Below are 22,355 nucleotides of genomic sequence, written 5' to 3'. Positions count from 1 at the left end.
TGTGCGAGAGGGAGTAACTTGCATCACGTGATAGTAGTGCTCTCCTATTGGTGGAGAGGTGAAGCATGATGATATGTATGAGAGACGTGATGAAACTGTAAATTCCAACAGAGGGAGGATGAAGGCTTGTGGCATGTGTTTCTGAAAACGTTTGCATATAGAATGCAGCACAAAATGAGAAAAGCTAATATTGTGAGCGGAGGGAAGTACCTATCAGAAATATATTTTCATTTAGGAAAATTATAACTTTTACAACTTGCAGTTTTTCTGAGAAGCTCTTGTGCATGAAGCCATATCAGCTCATACCATATATCGGGAATCTCCTCAGTAATCAATCCATATTGAAGAATTGAAACAAAATCTTATATTTTTGCAGCCTCCAAGAGCATATGCTATGACATAATATTTCTGGGCTTTGTCAAGTTGCTTGTTGGCACTTGGTGACTGCATATGTTACATATTCCAGTGTCAGTTTTTGGTCTTTTGAGTGATTTTGGCAGCTTGGATTCATAATCAATATTCCTTTATTCCATGGTTTACTAAATTCACTCAGTCACAAGCCTGGAACATGAAAAGATTGTGCATACACACTTGAACCTTCAAATTGTAATACGTATATAAGAAAACTTCAAACTCATTTGAATTGATAAATCTACTCGTTTGGTGTCAGAAGCTATTAGTAAACCTTTGTTGACTTACCTTTCTTTAATTGTAATCATCTAGAACTTACATTAACAGAACATTTGAAAAAATTAAAAGAAATATTATTATTAATTGACTGGCTTCAGTCTAACACTCAAATTGTTACAAATATTTTTATTATTCTAACTGATATGTAACATGATACCTGCTTTATTTGTGTGTTAGAAATGAGTTATGATACATATCTGTTGGTGATAGTTTGTGGATTGAAATAATACAAAAAAATAGTTTGAATTATCATTGTCACAATGTTTATTGAACACAGTTTGGTAAAACAAATACATCATTTTCCCTTATGATTTTCAGATGAATTTTGAAGAGCATTTTTAATTAACAGTGTTACGTTGGTTACTGAACAGTGTGATAATAGACATACAACATTTTCCCATGTGTTTTTCCAAATGAATTTGGAAGAAAAGTTCTAATTAACAGTGTTGCATTGATTATTGAATAGTGAGATAAGAGAAATATACCATTATTCCGTGTGATTTTCAGATGAATTTGGAACAGCAATTCTAATTAACAGTGTAACTTTAGTTATTGAACACTGTAATAATAGAAATACACCATTTTTCCATGTGATTTCCAGATGAATTTGCTCCCGTGGAGCAGCAGTTTCATGCCCGTTTTGCAGATGGGAAATTACAGTATCAGGATGAGTTATTCAGAAAAGGAGATAGAGTAATATATGAAAATAAAACAGATTCTCCTTTATTGTAAGTGTAAACAACAGCTAAACTGTTTGTTGTGTATTGAATATTTACTGGTTTGTTTTTCGGTTCTGTTTTGAAACCTCTTTTTTTTTCATTCACTAACATTTGTACGTGTATAAGCTTCTGATTAACATCTTTATTTTGATTAAGTGACAACATTACTGTAAATGAATGGTTACTATCTCCCTATTAATTTATTACTAACATTCAGTGCATAATACTAACTTCTGATCAAAGCAAGCTACCTACATAGATCATAACTAAAAATCAACCCAGAAAAGAATGTTGGTAATCTACTGTACTTACATTTTTAGACTTTTTGCTTTATTGACAAATAGCTAAAGATAAATGCTGACTTTTTTATTTGTTTTATTTACAGGTACCGCGTTAATTAGTTAGAATTGATATTTCTTGTAATTTACTAAGTTTTTACATTTAAAAGGTAATTGTTCAGTTCACTAATAATTATAATATGAGCTAATGACATATATATAACTGATTGCTAGTACTGTTATGAGGTATTACAAGTATTTTTTTGGTATGCTAAAGTTCATCACTGTTATGTTTTTGGTTGATATCTTTTGTTATTCATTTACTAACAGTTTAATTCATTTGTAACTGATAAGTGTGTTATTTAACATATAACATTTTTAAAGTGCACAAAGAAGTTACTAAACACCTAATGAGCAGAAAACTGACTCACTAGAAGAAACTGAAACACAATTAAAAAATGTAATTGCATTAAATAATTTTGTAATTATGGACCAGCTTTGTTACATATATTGATCAAATTAACTTTTCTTTATTGTTGAATATTTTTGTGTACAGAAAATTTGCTTTCTCTTAGATAAGTGGACAAAAGAAATTTTATTTATTGAAACTTAATGACCTTTGTGACATTCTGAATACTCTGTGCCTACGCATATGGTAATATCAGCAAATAAATAATTAATCACTTAAAAATAACTATTATTACTTGAAATGATGCTCTTTAAAGTTGGAATGCTTTGATCTGTGAAATAAATATGAAACTTGAATATCAAAAATAATGTGTTCAAGTTTGTACAAGAAGCCTTTCAAAATTTACATGTTCAGCTCTATGTAATGTAAATCTTAATTTTTTAATGTGTTAATTGTAGATCTAAGAAAACATTGCTATGTGTGATGGCGTGTATGCTGTGCAGTGTTTTTAATGTTTAGAAGTTGTATGTGTACTAGCATTTGTTTACTCTCCCAGCTTTTACTTATTATATTTGGTGTTAAATATTACATTTACAAGCATGTACTTTACAGTTGTTTTATTATTTTTTTTCGCTCATATTCCCAAAAAAAAAGATTTTAAAAAATAAGTCATTTTCATTGAGAATGTTGATATGTTTATCATAAAAACTCTACTGATTCAAATCTCCTTTTCAGAGCAAACATTATTGCTGTAAATACGAGTGAGATTCTTCTTCGACGGAGGGATGGAAATCGATTAAAACTTTATATTAGTGACCTACAAGTTGGCAAGTTTACAATAAGACATTCTCCAGTGTGACTTTTATAAGATAAAATGCTCAGATATAATCCCTACCAAGAGAACTCATTTTTAACAGTCACCTGAGTGCCACAAATCAAGTTCCTTGGAGCGAGTAGCTCAATCTTTTGATACTAGAGGCCACTACTGAACATTGTATTTCTTTAAATTGGTGAAGTTGCCTTGAAGAACAATTCCAGTATATATGGGATTGAAATATACATGTAAACAGTGGTCTGCTGTGAGAGGAACATGTACATTTTATTCATAAAATCACACTCATGGTCTTTGTGAGGTTGATAAAGACTAGAACAGCCTTGCATATTTTTATGCCGAAATCATTGTATATAGGTAGCATGTCCACAAAAACACAAAATGATGTTATTGAAGTATATCTTAACTCTGAAACTTTCTTTAAGGTATTATTTTTCAGGTAACATATTATTTGAACTTGGTTTTACTTGTTAGCCATTCCGTATGGTGGAGCTATGTCTGTAAAATTATGAAACTGTAAACCTGAGTCACTTGTAAATATACGTTCCCAAATAAAATATGTTGTGTAAATTGGTTTCCGTCAATGTTAAATTTCAAATTAACAAATAATGAATCAATAAAACAACTATATATATACAATTATTGTAATTTTCTTTTGGGATTTATAGCAAGGCTCATAGCTTTTTAAAGTGAAAGTTAAGTATTTGTGCTGTGTGAATAATGTTTTCTCTTAACTTGACCTTTCAGGAAATTGACATGTTTTGTCTTTGCTGAATTAAAGAAATTTTATAAAATATATGAATGTAAGTTTCAAATGGACAGCAACTGCCTGTTGTAGAAACCTACAAATGTAGAGGACGATGTTTCGAAAGTCTTCCGCCTTTCTTCTTCAGGTCAGTGTGTGTGTGGTGTAGTTTGGTCTTTATAGTGTTCTAGTGGATTGTGGAGAGCATGTTATGATTGGTTGGTTAAAACACGTTTCTGATTGGAGGAGAGACTTCCTGTAGTCTGAACCAATGGTAGCCACAGTTTACTCACCTCTAATCCTGAATCTCTGTTTAGTGAAGGTGTTAATGTAAAACAATTCTTTCATTTTTCTTGTATTCCAAACTTTGTCTGTGTTGATGATTCTAGCTTTTTCTCAGTTTATGTTGTGTCCAGTTGACATGGTGTATTCTGCAATGGCTGAATTTTTTTGTTTTCATGAGTCTTGTGCTGTCTTTATGTTCCTTTATTCTTGTCGCATGTCTTCTTCCTGTTTCTCCAATGTATGTTTTGTTGCAGGAACATGGAATTTCATAAATGATGTTTTTGTTGGTAGGTTTCTGTTTGTTCTTCACCAGAATGGATCTTAGTGTTTTGTAAAATTTCCACCGGATGTCTATGTTGAATTTCTTAGCTTTTCGTTTGAGTTTTTCACTGACATTTTTCAGGTATGGGAGGTATATCGTTGTAGTGGTAGTGGTTTCTTTTCTGTTGTCGTCTTCTTCAGGGAGTTCTTGATGAAGGAAGAGGTGTAACCATTCTGTTTAAAACACTGTATGATGTTTTGGCTTTCTGTTGTCGTCTTCTTCAGGGAGTTCTTGATGAAGGAAGAGGTGTAACCATTCTGTTTAAAACACTGTATGATGTTTTGGCTTTCTGTTTCGATGGATATGTTATCACAGATGTTTTCTGCTCTCTTGTTTAGGCACTGGATTATACCACGTTTTATCGAGTTTGGATGATAGGACTAGAAGTGTTTGTGTGGGTGGGTTTTCTGTATACAGTTGTGGTGATTTTTCCCTCTTGTCTGCTGATCAGTATGTCAAGAAATGATAAGCTATTTTGTTCTTCTGTTTCCATTGTGAAGTGAATATTCTTGTCTACGTAATTAAGGTGTTGTAAGAAGGCTGTTAGGTTTTTCATGACCGTGGGGCCAGATAACGAAAGTGTCGTCAACATGACGTCTGTAGAAACTTGGTCTTATATGTGTGGATGAGAGGGCTCTTTCTTCAAAGACTTCCATGAAAATGTCTGCTAAGATTGGAAAGAGTGGTGATCCCATGGCTAGACCATCTGTTTGTTCGTAGAATTCTTCGTTATATTGGAAATAAGTTGATTGTAGGCAAATAGTCGTTAGTTCCATGATGGCATCTATCTTCACGTCGGTTCTATGTGGAAGAGAGTTTTCATTCAGTCGTTGTCTGGTGATACGAAGGGTTTCTGAGGTCAGAACATTGTAAATAGGTCTGTGATGTCAAAACTGACTAGAATATGCTGAGCTCTATAAAATGTATTTGAGATAATATTAATGACTAAAGTTTCAGCTTTTAAGTGTTCAATATCTTCATGCTGTCAGTTAAGACTTCTCAGTTTTGTTTTGCAAAAGCTGTAAAATTGTATAGAAATGCAGCTACATCTAATATTTTATTGTATTTCATAACATTGTATTTTTACAGTTGTTATCTAAAATGCAAATTTTCTTGTTGAAAGCATTATGATAATTTATGCTCAGAGAGTAGAAAGTCAGTGTACTTGTGTTCTTAACCATATAGTAATATTTTAATAATGGAATATAAAAAATGTGTTTCATAAAATATTTGTTTCATTTTGCCCTTTAATTGTTTTTTTTATTATTTCATATCAAAACATACACAATCTGAATAAAATTTTAGGCTGCAATTTTTTAACACTTTGCACAAAATTGATAAAATCTTTAGTATTTAGTGGATGGTTAAAATTGTAAATAAGTTTGATAACATGATATTAAAGTTCATATTTAATGCAATAAAATCAAAAATGTTCATAATTTTTGACAATAATAAAGCCTATGAAACTTCCCACACATTGAAAATATTTCTTCAGAATATTTTTCTTAGCATATTTGTGTTTTCTTTTAGATTAAAATGAAAAAAAAAAAAAGTGAATCTGCTTTGCTTGTATAAAGTTAGTTCTAATAGCATATGATGATTTATGTAACGTAATTGTTGAAAGATTTTTAAATTCATAATTGTTTCCTTGAATACTGAACTAAAACACAAATGACCTTTTATTCAGCTTAATAACTTTTCATTTTTCTGTCAATAACGTATCAGTCACATTTTCTTTAGAGGTTATACCTAGAATTTCATGTTTGTGTGTTGTATATAATATTTTTTCTTATTTGAGAAAGTAAAGACCTTGTGAAGATATTGCTGTTGATGACTGCATGTATATCTTATTATTAATTTTGAAATGTACAGCAAATTACGTTTGTATTAATTTCTAGGTGTGTGAAACTCAACCCTATAAAATATGTCAGTTTAAAACAATCCTGCCTAATGCTTTTCTTAATTTGAGGGGGGTGGATGAGATATGTAATGGGGCCAAATCTAAAATTAGTCTGAAATTAAATTAATGGATGTAGGTAAAAAAATGCTTGAATTTTTTATTTTTATTTATTGCATCTAAAGTAATTCAAAGTTACTTCATGAGTGTTCAAAAAATTAATAAGATCTTAGGATGGCAGTAACGAGATACTAAGCAAAATAAAAAATAACTGGTCAATGATGTTGGAACAACAAGAAAGAAAATAGGTACAATATATAATGTTAGAGTAACTTCTGTACATTAGTGTAAGTTTATCTTGATAGCATTCTCTCTACTTCTTTTTTTTTTTTTTTTACTAGAGTAATGATGTAGACTTAAGATGTTTTTAAGATTATTCATTTAGTTTCTGCTAATTCTTTATACTTATGATTACTCATGTCAGTTTATTTTTATTCATTTTCGGTTTTCTTGAAATACATGCTTGTTAACTGAAGAGATAACAAAATGAGGATCACAGAGCTTAAATTTTGGTTAAAAAGATTATTAGCAGTTGAAGATACATCATAACTTTGTCTAGGAAGTTTACATGGCATGCATCCCCCAACCTTATTTTCACATTACATTGAGTATGAAATAATTTGAGAGAACAGAATGTGTAAAGTAGTACTAACACAAGCTCACTTGGTATATTTGTGTATGTTATCGTAGGTGTACAGTTTTGGCCTTACAAGATCATACACACAATATTATGTGCTTAAATACAGGTAAATAACATTATTTTGTGTGTTTTAGAATTTGTTAGTTTGTGATGAGTAAGTTTATGTTTAATATACTAGTTTTTAAAATTGAAAATACTCACCCTCAGCATTAATACAGGCTTGTAAGTTTGAAAAATTTTAATATTTAGATAGTTTCAGAAACTGTTTATATAATCTTCTTGTTTATATATATATATTTATTTATTAATCATGTGAGAGCAGTCCCTAAACATAGATTAAATATACACTAATTACTTTTAACCTGTGACAGGCTATTCTTCCAGTTTAGTATCAAAGGTACAGTACATGTATATTATGAGTTCTTGTTACCTTATTACAGAATATTAATTTGTATGTATATCTAAAAAATTATTGGTTTTTCATGAGATTTTTTTTAGATGTAGAAGTACATTTTCTCATTTTTTGAAATATAGTTAATGGTATTTAATTTAAATCATGAAAACAAAACTATTATATCTTTTAATAAGTAAAATTTTAACCTTAATAATTTTGTACATGGGATTTAATTTCCTCTTTATTTTTTATTTTTTTTTCATTTTTGCTAAAGTGGTAAGATGCATTTTTATTTATTCATATATTATGTCATTTGTCAGTGTTAACACCAATTTGCAATTGATCATATGAACAGCAACATTTAGACAAACCATTGATATTGGCCAAGCTCAATATGGTGTGGGAATATAGGCAGAACCATCTACTTATACTAGTTACAAACCCTTTTTTGTCCTTTTTTTTCCAGTTTTTATATGTATATTGAATGACTGTAAACATGTAAGTAAAGCAACTGTTTTTATGATGCTCAGAGTTAGAATATTGATTAATTTGAGAATTTTAATAAATAAATTATTAATGCACATGTGTAAATTAGCACTTTGAGTTTTATGTTGTTTTTGTCCCTAGTTTTCCATAAAGTTGTAGGCTTTACATGATGTCAGTATGACTGGATCAAATAAATCACTTATATCCTCTTATTTTTATACAGAACAGATTTACAGATAATTTTTATAGAAATATATATCAGCAACCAAATATAAAATCACCAAAAATAGGTTAAAGAGACCTTTTCAGTGCAATTATAAACACCGGTATATGTAGATAAACCACTTAAAAAAAAAGTAATTGAGCAAATCTGTCTCTGTCAAAAATGTTTTCTTCTAAGTTTATTGCTATATGGGCCAGGCCTTTTTAGGTGTCCATTTTTTCAACTTGAAAATGTTAAAAATAAAAATCTTCTCCTGTAAGTATGATTTATACAGTTCTAGAAACTATTACTACTGAAAAACCTTGTGCCAAAAATCTAGCATTTTGGGCTACATTCTCTCATATTTTTACACCTTGATGAAGATGACTACTGTTTTTCTTTATCAGATTATATGGTATCCAGAATAAGAAGGCAAAACGAAAACAAACTACAAAAAGGTTTTCTCTTCTACTGCCTTTTTTTCTGTGATAATATTTCAGCGGCTGACTTTGTTTACCATCCTTTCTAAAAATAAAAATATGAAACCCTTCACTAAAATGCATACCACCTCTGTATATTAGCAAAGACAGGTGTAAAAATAATGTGACCTCCTTTCCATTTCTACAGTAAATCCAGCTATAGCAGGCTAATAAGAATAGTTATTTTGTATTAGACTACTTCCACAGATCATAAACGTAAGCTTTTATTATAATATGGCATTATATTACTAAGAAGTGCGAAGTATATATAAGGAGTTGAATTAAAATGGTGATCACCTTTACCCATTCTTTGAACTCCTTTACATGCATCTCACCATGTCCTCAATTTTCTGTTTTATAAATAGACCCCTAATTATCGCTAACAGACTTATCTTTGTAATTTGTCTGTCATTTAAACCTAAGACTACCACCACTCACACCATTTGAATATTAGTTAATGGCTGATTAAATGACAGAAATAATATATGTAAACAGTTCTAATACTATAAGATACAACAGTTGTATACAGGCGCTCAAATCAGCGCTATAAAACAATGATGGAAGTTAGTATTAACAAATCAAAGAAAATGCGAGTGGCCATTGCACTCAAAAACGTTGCAAATATTCATATTCCATCTATTAGACATTGTCCAAAAGCAAACGACAAATAGTAGCGAACGGAAGATCAAATTAGAGGTTAGATTGTAGCCACAACGTTTCAACTCATACTGTCTGCAGCCAGTTGTGGGAAGAGAGTCACCCCTAATATTTTGACATAAAAAGCTGCTGTTAAAATAACCTTATATTATATATATACCCCCCCCCCCCCCCCGTGTTTCTGCGTATGACTTCCACAAGTAATGATAATTACCTTGAAAAAATTATACATAAAAGAAAACAAATACTATGTGGGTAAGAAAGAAATTAATTAAGGTTGTTTTAGATTGCAATGGAGAGGTTAAGGTACGCAGGATTAAAGAAAATAAATTTATTCGCATTAGAAAATAACTAAAAATTGCATTAACATTATTTTTGTATTTAAATTTACAAATGATTTGGGACCGGTACTACTCTGTATAACTGGTTCACTATCTCTAACTGATAGTTGTCGCTTAATAAGTTTATTTTGTTTTTGAATTTCGCGCAAAGCTACACGAGGGCTATCTGCGCTAGCCGTCCCTAATTTAGCAATGTAAGACTAGAGGGAAGGCAGCTACTCATCACCACCCACCGCCAACTCTTGGGCTACTCTTTTACCAACGAATAGTGGGATTGACCGTCACATTATAACGGCCCCACGGCTGAAAGGGCGAGCATGTTTGGTGTGACGGGGATTCGAACCCGCAGATTGCGAGTCGAGTGCCCTAACCACCTGGCCATGCCGGGCGCTTAATAAGTGCAAAATATTTTTAGCAACATGAGCAATCTACTTATGTATTATAATACTACTCAGTTTTCTCTGTCCTCAAAATGCGTGCACACCTTACTATCTAAATGCGCATGCACTTCATTTCAAGCAATGTAAACAAAAAGTGGATGCAAATATACTTCAGTAGACATTTTGTACAGCATATTAAACGCTTATTCAAGTTTTAAAAAAGATCTAACTTTAGGTAGTAGAATAACATTATAAGTTTATTTATTGACATTTATAAGTACGGTAATTAACTGTTTTTTGTTGTTTTTTTCATTATATGTTGTTCCTCTCTCCTGCATACCTATGTTATTTGAATTCAACTTTACATGGAGTTTATCACAACATCACCAAATATATGTGAGCTCGTCTGCATTGTCAAGTTAAAATTTGTTTTGGAAATTTTCCAATTTTAACCTTCCCAATTAGCTACTTGCAAGTTTAAGGTTTGTGTCAATCCTTGGTGCTATTCAAGTTTCAGAAGTAATATTTTATATTGTTTGACAATAAAATATGCACAGATTACTCCAACTCTGGTGTTTATTCTCTCCCACTATGTCAAATCTAAGGTCATGTTATGCTTGCTGAAACATGACAAGCATACTTTTGCCCGAATTAAGCTTTAGTCGTATTAATTGATTTACTCGTATGTCTTGTGGATGTTGTATTTAATTAATAAAATTAATACACAATTTAAACCACATTTATTATTGCACAAACAAATATATTTTGCTACATGTTTCAGCCACATTTGTTTGGGCTATCATCAGGCAAAATGACTGCCTCTGGGGTTTTTCTTGTGGCCATTTGGCTGGTGGTGCCTCGCTTGTTGTTAAAGTAGAGTCCCTTGTCTTATCTTCACTTTATGGACAGTAGTTGGTCCAGCAGCTGATGTGAATGCTCTCTCGTTCGTTGCGGTCTGAAGATAATCCTAGATGGCTCGTCTGGACTGCTGTAATGGTGACATTCGTCATAGTGATCGTGACTCGGGAAGTGGCAAGCATTGTCCAAATAACCATCTTGCTATTTGGTTTTAGAATGTAGTATAACCATTGTAGGTGTGAGCAAATCTGGCATCATCAATGTTTGGACATATTACAACCTCCAATGAAAACTTTCAGAGTAAGTTTCAGTGGTTCTTTGTTAATAAAACTGACTCCAATTTTATCAGAATCAGCTCCAGTGGTATTATCTGCCACTTGTAGGCCCGATTTCTCTGTGGTCAATGACGCCATGGTTGCTACTACCTTTTCCATTACCTATACATCCAGTGGAAGTTTGAACACCACATGACCTAGTGTGGTTAATGTAGACTGGCCAACCCCAAAATATCTCAAGGCTAGCTTGATGACAGTCGTAGCAACTTTTCCTTGTCTGGTTTGTTGGTAGAAAAATAGAAAACACACCTTCATCCATGGGCTCGACCACAGTGAACATCAGCCTGGCACTGGGAGTCAGAGAATTGGCTGTGTAGTCCAACCCTTCACTGTAGAGGAAGTCCTGGGAAAATTGGTTTCCATCAAAGTGTTCTATATAATGCAGCATAAAAATACTTATGGGAAGCTAGCAATAAAGAATGGAGTCCCAATGGCTAGCTGAAAAAAAGTAGTCATAATGGTCAAGAATTCGATTTTAAATAGTGAAATTCCAGTGAAAATCACATTTACAGGCAAGGTGCTAAAATTAAACCTTCGTCAAGTGGGGCCCGTCATGGCCAGGTGGTTAGGGTGCTTGCCTAGCAATCTGAAGGTCTCGGGTTCGAATCCCCATCCCACAAATATGCTCGCCCTTTAAGCTTTGGGGGCGTTATTGTGTGATGGCCAATCCCACTATTCGATGGCAAAAGAGTAGCCAAAGAGTTAGCAGTGGGTGGTGATGACTAGCTGACTTTCCTCTAGTCTTTCACTGCTAAATTAGGGACGGTTAGTGGTATTTCCATGGCTTTTATGAGTTTTCACGCCCTATACCACCCATAGGAAAATGTATTCCTTGCACCTGTGAATTTTTGTCTCCCCAGGCTTTATTGGATATGTTTATTAGCTGTAGCCATGCTGCCTTCTGTGATACCCGCCACACAACAGCCAACATGGCTTGCCCTTCAACCCAATTACATTATCTTCAATAACTTCTGATTATCACATGGACAGAGCCCAGGTCCAGTAGAAAAGAAAATAGGTTGAAACTGTAGAACTGGTTTCCACACACATGAGCTGGCTCAAGTTAGGCAATGCCAACTCTTTCATTGACTATCATCTTACGCTAATTCTTCCACTATTCGCTGAATATTTCAATGCTATAAAACACTCGTGAATGAATATTCATACACGTGTGTAAGATCATACATACATATTTATATATTTATGCACCCTTAGTTGTTGTCACATACTCTAGTAATTTATAGCTGATTGCCCACAGCTCCTATGAAAAATCAATTTAGTAACTGTCTTGGATCACTCACCAAACTCATGACTTGCAAGCTATAAATCCCATGATGTGCTGCTATCTTGGAACCATTAAATTCAACTCGTTTTTCTTTACAGTCATCAAAAAAATAGATAATTACTGGCTGACATTATCCAAACTAAGACTTTTCAGCTAAATTTCTCATCAATCAGAATCAATACTGCTGTTACAACGGTAAATAAATATACACTAAGACGAAACATAACTTCTTCTCTGCATATGGAAATGGCATACATTCTCCAGGTGTATGGGGGAAGAATCTAGCAAACGCCAGATTGTGTGATCTATACAGTTCTCGTCATTCAGCAAGATCAGATTAGTGTTTCTCTAAAAATGTTGAACAAGATTTCATTTCAGAAATTTCACTTGGTAGCTCTGAAACAAAGGTTGAAATGTTCTTTCAGCTATTATTCGGTATATCCTATGGTGAACCTCTTCTCAGTAGCTTAGAAATTAAGGATTGCTAGGTCCTTTCAGTCGTGTGAATCTTATAGTCAACAAACTATCCTAACTTCTCAATAGTTGATAAACACCAGTCATATTCATCAGGAGGCGAGCAGTAGCAGCTTGGTCGACTGTTGGAGATATCTTTTGATTCTAACTATCGATTTCTCAGCTGACTTATTTTGGATAGTCAGATACGTACTTTCAATTCTTTCCTCCTCATAGGGTGAAATGATGTGACAAGAGATGACATATTTTGCCTTCCTCAGACTCGTTGGTCTCAACATCTGACTTCTGGTCAAGCCGTTATAGTAGAAGTTTGTCTAAGATTGATATGCACCTCACATTTACTGTAACTTATGTGTCAATGGACCAATGTGCTGAAATATGAGATATGTACCTACCTAACCAGATATGAGCTGTTTAACTAGAGTCTGATGGTTTAAGAAAATGAATGATAAAAACTACCACGAGTGTACTTGTCAAATTTGCTAATTCCAGCCGAACCAACTGGCCCAAATTTACCCATTAGTTAGTACTTCACCATAGTTCATAACTTGGCAGAATACTGAAAGAGATCCAAGTGGATCAGGGAGCTAATTTCGGCAGCCAACTGTTCGGTGCATTGTGTAAAATGTTAGATGTGATGATCCTATGCACTTAACGTTATCTCATGGATTCTAAAGGTTTAGTAGAATGGGTAATACAAACTACTAAGTGCATGCTTGCCAGTTTTGTTAACTCTAACCGAACAGAGGTCTACGGGTTTTTGCTAAACATTTTGATGTTCATGAGGGAAAAGTTTCTCACGGGAGGATGTAATGTATCCCTTCTAGAATGGATGTCCCACAGTGTCCACAAGAATATATGGAGTAGTTAAGGTCTACATTAGTTAATGCACACAAGTTTGTATGTCAACAGCTACAAAAGGCTGCCCACACACCTGGCTTATATTTGATCAATTGGAATCCATTTAACCTTACATTTCTAATCTGTACTTTTGCTATTTAAGATCAACTTCTTGAACATTTGGGCCATTTTTTCCTTTAACTAGCTAGTAGATCTACAATCTAATTTGCCAGTCTCCTGTAACTATTTTTGGCTGCATAATGGATAATTCCAATGAGAAACAGTATGTTTGAGACTTATTTTACAGTGAAGGGTTGGATTACGTGGTTGATCCTTTTACTTTCGATGCTGGATTTTACGTTCACTATAGCAGAACCCATAGATGAAGGTATGTTGCTTGCCAATGTTTTGAACATGGTAAAGCTTACTACATCTGTTGACATGCTGGTACTGAGGTCTCTTGGAGCATACCAGCCCCATTGACCATATTAGGTCTCATAGAGTGCAGACCTCCACCAAACATACTGGTAATGGAGGGAGCTGAGTCTCCAGGCAGTCCAGCCACAAATGATACCACCATTGTTGATTTCCATTAAAATGAAGTCAGACTTACCATTGAAAAACACCATGATCTGCTCCTGAAGTGTTCCATTGGGGGATGTAATGTTATCAAGCACCTCTTGTGGGAACCTTGCATTCATAAACCAAAGAAAACTTTTCCTGGGCTTGGGTCCTCTTAAGAGTTGACAAGGCTCTATAAGGGGTGTAGTGGGAAATGTCCCTGTTTGATGTTTTCCACCTTTGAAATTCTGATTACCAAGCCCTATGTCGCTATTGCAACGACAACTACTGCAGCAATCCAGATAAGACAGCCAGCTCCTACTGAGTCATCAACATCATTACTGCGAACGAGTTCACCATCAATGAGTGGGCATTTATACTGATTCTACCTTGATCAATACACCAACAATGAAGTGGTCCTGAGAACACCTCCAGAGACTGCCAAGAGTTCAGCTCCCAACTAAGCCACCCAAAATGGCTTACGCTAGAGTGGAGCTTCGTGGTACTAACATGAGATAGCCACTGAATGAAGCGAGTCCTGGGTCTTCTTCAACTGGGAAGTGGATCAGCTGCAACAAAGAGCTACATTTCTGGTATTGCTTGAATAGGAGATATACTGTTTGCAAGCCAAGCTAGATGGATGACACTAAGAGGGCTCTAACCAAATTCTGATACACATTATGGATCACCACAGTGACCTACTGAAAGACCACTGCCACATTTGAAGAACTGCTGGAAGGGTTATGTTAAGAGGAGGAAAGATTCATGCCAGCGTTGGGTTAGTGAATGGAAATTTTATATTTCAATTTAAGTGTGCATTTTGAAATTTTATTGAGCATCTCTGCATTTCTTTTCGGGGGTGAGCGAGTGGTTGGTGTTTATTTACAAATGATTTATGTTGCATTGTCAATGTTATATAGTTTGATTTTCTATAATATGATATTCTGTTTCACACTTCATTATTATTGTGATCTTCTGTTAGTGGCTTCTTTCATTATTTTTCCGTGAGTACGATATTAAAATTATTGAAAATGGGCTATTATATTTTGCCGATTATTATTATTATTGCATTTCTAAAGTGTATTAAAGATTTTGTTATTTCGTGCTTCTTGAGAGTGCTTTTCATTCTGTTTTCTTTTAATGCCAAATGATGTATTTCATAAGTTTAATTTTGTACTGTAATCACGAATATCAGTGTTTAATGGTAATTTTTCATATGATTTATTAATGTTATAAACATACTTTTTAAGTATTTGATTTGGTAATTTGAATGTTGTGAAAGAACGTTTTGAGCTATATTTGGTAGTGCAATGTGTGTGTATGTGTTTTGCACTGTTTTGAATAACATTTTATTTATTATTGTTATCAAAGTTTTTTTGTATTGTAATTCACTTTATTATTAATAGGTTTTAGGTGCTGAGGTACTTCGTGATTTGAAAATAAATATACGTATTCAGTTAAAGTTTTTTCTTCCTTGTTTTATGTAGGTTTTTTTAGTTATGCTTTCGTTTTAGTTATAGTTATATTTATCGTTAAGGATTTGTACCTTTAGTTTTAGTTACTTATAGTTGTTAGTTTGATTTTAGTTATAGCATAGTTATTATTACAGCTAACTACATATAATTTTAGTTATTATAAGTTAACCGAGTGGTGACGAACTTGACATTTGTGTAGTTGAAATAACTCTGGGCTCTACATTAATTAATCTCTTTACGATGCTCTTTTAAGCTAGCCAGCCAAAATTGAACGATGAGAAGACTTCAGCAAACATACTTTCGGTTTAGCTACATGATTATTTCTGCAATTTTCCCACATACTATTGTTTCGACAGCGGAAGTCACGTGACGCTGGTAACTCGTGCGTGAAATTTCTCGAATGATCATGAATTATCGGGTAAGCCCGAGTTTGTTCGAGACGCCCTCTTTTTTAGTATATAAGCCTGGCAGTGAAAGCCTGCGAGATTTGAATGAAGAGAGTTCCGGGTAATTTATGATTCTGTTTCGAGCTAGTGTGTGTTATAAAAGTTGTTAAGTTTAAAGTGACGAGAAACGTATTGACTGTGGAATTACTGTGTACTAAATGTTTGTATCTAGGAAGAATAAACTGGTTGAATCAAGAAAGGACTTGTATCGCTGAAGTTTCTCGGAAAGAATTTCTACCGGACATTAACAAACAAGCAGATACCTAACACTATTCACATACATTTGGGTTTTAGTCAGACAGCTTGTCTCCTAATGCACATGGATATAGGTATGTTAGATAACTAGATAATTTTCGTTATTATTATGTTAATGTTTTACATGCATTTTAGTTATACTTTTTATTAGCTGTTATGATATACATTCGTTAACAGACATGTTCATTGTAGTTATTTGAAGAACACTGGTTTTATGTCTTTCCAATTGTTGACTTGAGTTTTTGTTGAAGAGCTACTTGTATGCACTTATCATTAATACTTTGTGAATTAGATTGCGTATCGTCTTCTTTTATATGTGTTAAAATAATTATTTTTGCCATTATCCTGTGTGAAAGGGCTTACTTTAGTATTTTTCACTCATCCTTTACTGTAATCTTTGTCAAAGAACTCAACTGTATTATTGAATTTAGTACGTGCTGTAATATGTCATTGTTCAAGGGTTTTCATATCGGATAGTATCTCTACTAAATGTTTTTATTTTCTCTGTTTCGTGTAATGGTTTACGTGAACTAGAGTAGGTTATATACTACTTTGTCAATGCGCGTTTGCAAATTCAATTTTGTTTAACAGTTAATATTAACATCGGCTTCAGAACAAGCCTGAAACCGTGAATTTACGTGAACCAAAGAACGGAATGTTGAGTTGTTTATTTCGGCGGCTGTGTCCAAACCGAACGGAAAGACAATACAAAATTTTTGAAAAATTAACATATTAAATTGGTGGGAGGGAGCTTATTCACAGTACATTCCTGAAACATAAGTGTTTTTATTTTCTTGTGAAAAATGTGTGTCAAGGCTGATTTATCTTAAACCGTACATACAATTCTGCCATTTTAACTGCGATTGTTTGTTTATTTTGAATTTCGCGCAAAGCTACATGAGGGCTATCTGTGCTAGCCATCCCTAATTTAGCAGTATAAGACTAGAGGGAAGGCAACTAGTCATCACCACCCACCGCCAACTCTTGGGCTACTCTTTTACCAATGAATAGTGGGATTGACCGTCACTTTATAACACCCCCATGGATGAAAGGGCGAGCATGTTTGATGTGACGGGGATTCGAACCCGCGACCATCAGATTGCGAATCGAGCGCTCTAACCACATGGCCATGCTGGGCCAAATTTTATTTGTGAATAGCATACATTTAGTACCTGAGGGAAAACGAAAAGATGAAACATTGTGCAATCAACAAATGTATATAGTCGTATATTTGGAAATGAAGTATTGCAATTACTAAGAATATTTTACTTTTATTTTTGGAACAATTGAAATTCTGTTTATATGTTCTAGGCTTTCAAGAAAGTATGTTGTCGTTATGTGTTATTACCTCTTCATATTATGCAATGTTATAAATATTTTGCTGTTGTGATGTGTGCGACCTCTAGCGACTGTGAAGTGAAACTGAAGTGCGATAACGTTATGTTTGGTAAGTTGATGGAATGTTTAGTTTAAAGATAGTTGTTAATAGGTGAAGGTGTGTGTGGAGTGTATATAGCCCAGAACTGTTGATTTTATGGTGATGTAGCACGTTAATCGGATATATACAAATAAAAAATAATTCTTTATCTTTATTATGGCAAACTTGGAAATAAGTGGTCTTGGTAATATTCCGGTGTACGAGAAGGCCGCCTCGGAACCTTCTACACCGACCGAAGTCGCCAAAGTTGTTCACGGATGTAGGTTGAAACGTACGAAACCTGGCAAAGAACAACGAGTGAGTTTTCCATCTGATGATATGATAGTCACAAGCTATTTTGATGCGCCAGTTCCTTGGGACTGTCGTAAGTATCAAGGTAGTATTTCACTCTTAAGTTAAGAGCAATAAAACTTCGTAAAAAGTTGTGTAAGTCACATTAAAGTTTAAACTATTTTATAGAGGATTATACCTTTAAAGTTTAAATATAGGCCCATAACTTTTGATTAAAAAATAATCGAATTTAACACTGAATCATGGATGATTAATTTGAGGCTAACATTAGAGCTTACATTAACTGATTAAATTACAAGTAAAACAACTTACAAAACCTTGGTTGCTATGATTTTATATCTGAATTAAATTATAACCTTAGTTCTGTTGTGTAATAAACCAAATTTTCGTATATACATAGTGAAAAAAGTAAATACATCTGTGATATAAGGTAGAAAATGAAATTTAAAATCTAACTTTTCATCATCATATTATATTTGCAGTTTAAACTTTCTAGTAATTGGGGTAATTTTATTATTTATTCTGTTTGTGTTGTCAAACTTATATTATTATGTGGTAATTGTTATTAATTTATGAGGTATAATTAAACGTTACCAAGTAAGAACTAAAGTAACTGCCCTAAATCCAGCTTTGTGTATTATTTATTGTGTGTCGGAAATCTTCAGTGTACTTCTAGTTCTATATTGAATGCAAAAAAGAATGTAATGAAAATTCCTCAAGAAAATTTCATTGTAAATGTAGTTTAGCAATGTCAGTATATGTATAAATATATTAGGATATTTGTATGAGGTTCCTAATATATTTTAACATTAGTAGAAAACAACAACAACATATTAATGTACTTTTGTTCTGCCAGAGGGATATGAAGGTACGTGTAGAAAGTCTTGTCCTTTTTTATTATCCAGTCTTTCTGCACCACATAAGAATTTTCTTGACTGTTGAGGATCAGCCTTGATGGCCAGTTTAAAACAAGGTTAGAGGTTACAAGTACATGTATAATGCACAGATATGATCAGCCTAAGCTCATATCTAATGTGTAAAAATAAACATGAAACAGCTGAATTGGCATTCGGATTCATTATGTGTTTTCAAGAAGTAAGATTTTCAACATCTTATGTTTCTTGACTTTTAAGTGGCACATCCCCCCCCCCTTCCCCTCAATAAAAACAAAAACAAACTTGTACATGTTGATTAGTATAGTAAAATAATCTATTCGCATGGACAGAATATTAAAGATTAATTTCAAAATATAGCTTAGTATATATATTCTATGTACAGGAGAAAAATAAAAGTCAACCTTTATTTTTCCTGGTAATTAATGGTTAGTGAATTTTGTATAAATAAAAATTTACATATGTGGTGATGGGTCTGACTTGGTTATGTTTTATTTAATGTAAAAGTTTGTAGTGGCTGTGTGAAAGGACTTGATCTCCTAATGGATACTGGACTCAAATCTTTTCAAGTCCAACTTCTAATTAACTAATTATCAGGTAGTAAATTACATATCCTCAACTTTATAATGCACACTTTCATAAACTTTGGATCACCAGCTGTTGAGATGGGACTGTCTTTGCTATTGTTGCTGAATTTTAAGTAGTATGAAATATCAGTATGCTTTTTTTTCTCTGTGAAATCTAAGATGTATAAAGACATTTTTATGTTATTCCCTTAATTTAGGTTAATCATAAGAATAACTATGATATTTAATAGTAGTATGTTAGCATACATTGTGCTTGCATTATGAAATTCAAAAATTGAACATTATTTAGAGTTAAATAAGATGTTGCATAAGATTTTTTTACAGCATTTTGTAAATTGCTTCCTAATTTATAGCAAGTTTACTGTCTAGTAATGTACACTATAAAGCCTCATACTACTGTACAATTTTCTAATAATATTGAGAATATACCTTAGACCCCAATCCAGATGACTATAAGATAGGTCTTTATTCATTTTTCTATTAGTTTACATGTTTATTTTAAAGTATAAAGTACTGTATATTTAAAAAATGTTCATGTTTAGTTAGCTGTTAAATGTTTAGCTATATTATTTTTCTTTATGATATTGTGTAAAAATAACAATTTAGAGCTTTTAAACATGATGTTTACTACATTAAGGAAATTAACTTTATAGAAGATGCACATGTCATGCAGAATTTTATATGTAGGCTTTCTTACTAGTCTGTTACTAAATGATGTTTCGTTTAGTACAGTTGGAAGTAAACCATGTCCAAAATGTAGCTTCTTTTTAGGCACTTATAGTGAATATGGGCAAATTATCATTAATAAGTTAATGTTGAATAACTGTATTAAATTATATGTATGTGAAGTGGAGATAGGCAGTTAGTAGAAATTACTAATGAATTAATGATTGGGTTCATTTATTGATTACATTCAACTAATTGATTATTCTCACATGAGATGGCAAAAAAACTTATACAAATCAGGTTGCAATATCTGTGGTGGGCAGTGCAGAGATAGCCCATTGTTAGCATTGTGCTTAATAACAAACAGACACACTGTAATTTTGATTAATTAATTATTTTACATGATAGTAATTGATGCAACTAGTGCTCATAAGTAATTGATTATATTAAATAATTGAGTTAATTGCCCAGCTATAATCAATGTGTTGCTTGCTGCAAGTTTACTATTTCAGTTATGAAAAGTGAATTTTAATTATTCACTTTGTGTGCTCCAGTGGATGATACATAAATGTAACAGTAAATCTCAGTAGAGAAGTAACTGTTCTAATCAGAAATAATGAACGATATGTGACATATATTTCACTAGTTCTGATTAGAAAAATTACTTCTGTATTGAGATTTACTGTTACACTCATACTTCACACATCTTTCACTAGTTCTGATTATATGTTACTTCTTTATTGAGATTTACTGTTACACTCATACTTCATACATCTTTCATTAGTTCTGATTACAATTTACTTCTTTATTGAGATTTACTGTTACACTCCTACTTCACATATATTTCACTAGTTCTGATTAGAAAAATTAATTCTCTACTGTGATTTACTGTTACACTCTTACTTCACATATCTTTCATTATTTCTGATTAGAACAGTTACTTCTCTACTGAGATTTACTGTTACACTCTTACTTCACATATCGTTCATTATTTCTGATTAGAACAGTTACTTCTCTACTGAGATTTACTGTTACACTCTTACTTCACATATCTTTCATTATTTCTGATTAGAACAGTTACTTCTCTACTGACATTTACTGTTACACTCTTACTTCACATATCGTTCATTATTTCTGATTAGAACAGTTACTTCTCTACTGAGATTTACTGTTACACTCTTACTTAAAGTAGGAGTGTAACAGTAAATCTCAATAAAGAAGTAAATTGTAATCAGAACTAGTGAAAGATGTATGAAGTATGAGTGTAACAGTAAATCTCAATAAAGAAATAACTTGTAATCAGAACTAGTGAAAGATATGTGAAGTAGGAGTGTAACAGTAAATTACAGTAGAGAATTGTCCTAATCAGAACTAGTAAATGGTTAACTGTCTGTATTTATTAGTAGAAAATTAGCATAAATGGCTTTTTAGTTGGATGAGATCTGGTATGTTTTGTACTATATTTTAGAGCCTATGTGTTAATTAATTTTATCATCAGGGTTAGAGTAGTATTGCATTAAATTAAAAATTCTGATAATTGCTTAATTACTGAGAATATGGAAAATGCATGTTTAGACATATATGTATTGAAACTAAGAATGAAGAGGTTGTTATACAATATTTTTTTATACCTTATTTAAGAGTACTGTGGATAGGTTTTGTAACTGCAGTTACGGACTTTCTGTAAAGGATTGAAGAAAAGGCTGTGAGAATGATTCATGATTGATGATGGAACATACAACTGTCCAGTGTTATTTGAGTGTTTTTTGGAATATCTCATTCATTTTAGGAAGTTATCTCCAAAAATATGGGTAATCTGAAAGAAAAAGGACAACTTTTTCGGTGCTACTATAGCATGTGGTCTACACAGATACTACTATCATCACCATTTTAATGATTCACTAAAACATAATTTCTTGCTAAATAATTTATATCTATCCACGTTTTTGTTCAGCAAATAATAATAATAATTTAATAAGTTCTGTGATACAAAAGAGTACCTTAAATTTAGGTTATAATTGTGCTAGTTTTGATTGTTGGAATTTATTTCATTCCGATTATAGTTGCCTCCAAAATGTTATGTAATGGTATTTAGTACTTTTAGTTTAAAAAGTATTACTTATTATAATTGGTGC

The 22,355-nt window shown here is 32.7% G+C and overlaps 2 protein-coding genes across 2 annotated transcripts in view; both read left to right on the top strand.

The window, feature by feature from the left end:
- LOC106461709 (breast cancer metastasis-suppressor 1-like protein-A) overlaps positions 1 to 3,498 on the top strand; it is a 23,251-nt gene extending 19,753 nt beyond the window's left edge. Inside the window, exons 9-10 of the mRNA XM_022388736.1 lie at positions 1,292 to 1,418; positions 2,832 to 3,498. Coding sequence (XP_022244444.1) covers positions 1,292 to 1,418; positions 2,832 to 2,955 — 251 coding nt within the window. The 3' untranslated portion in view covers positions 2,956 to 3,498. The remainder of the gene's footprint in view (positions 1 to 1,291; positions 1,419 to 2,831) is intronic.
- A 14,354-nt stretch (positions 3,499 to 17,852) lies between these two features.
- LOC106461707 (protein phosphatase 1 regulatory subunit 37-like) overlaps positions 17,853 to 22,355 on the top strand; it is an 89,038-nt gene continuing 84,535 nt past the window's right edge. Inside the window, exon 1 of the mRNA XM_022388735.1 lies at positions 17,853 to 18,147. Coding sequence (XP_022244443.1) covers positions 17,940 to 18,147 — 208 coding nt within the window. The 5' untranslated portion in view covers positions 17,853 to 17,939. The remainder of the gene's footprint in view (positions 18,148 to 22,355) is intronic.

The sequence above is a fragment of the Limulus polyphemus genome, unplaced genomic scaffold (genome assembly GCF_000517525.1).
Source record: "Limulus polyphemus unplaced genomic scaffold, Limulus_polyphemus-2.1.2 Scaffold1015, whole genome shotgun sequence".
Classification (NCBI taxonomy): domain Eukaryota; kingdom Metazoa; phylum Arthropoda; class Merostomata; order Xiphosura; family Limulidae; genus Limulus; species Limulus polyphemus.
Note: the sequence above shows the minus strand (reverse complement) of the source record. Positions and strands in the feature narration are given on the sequence as shown.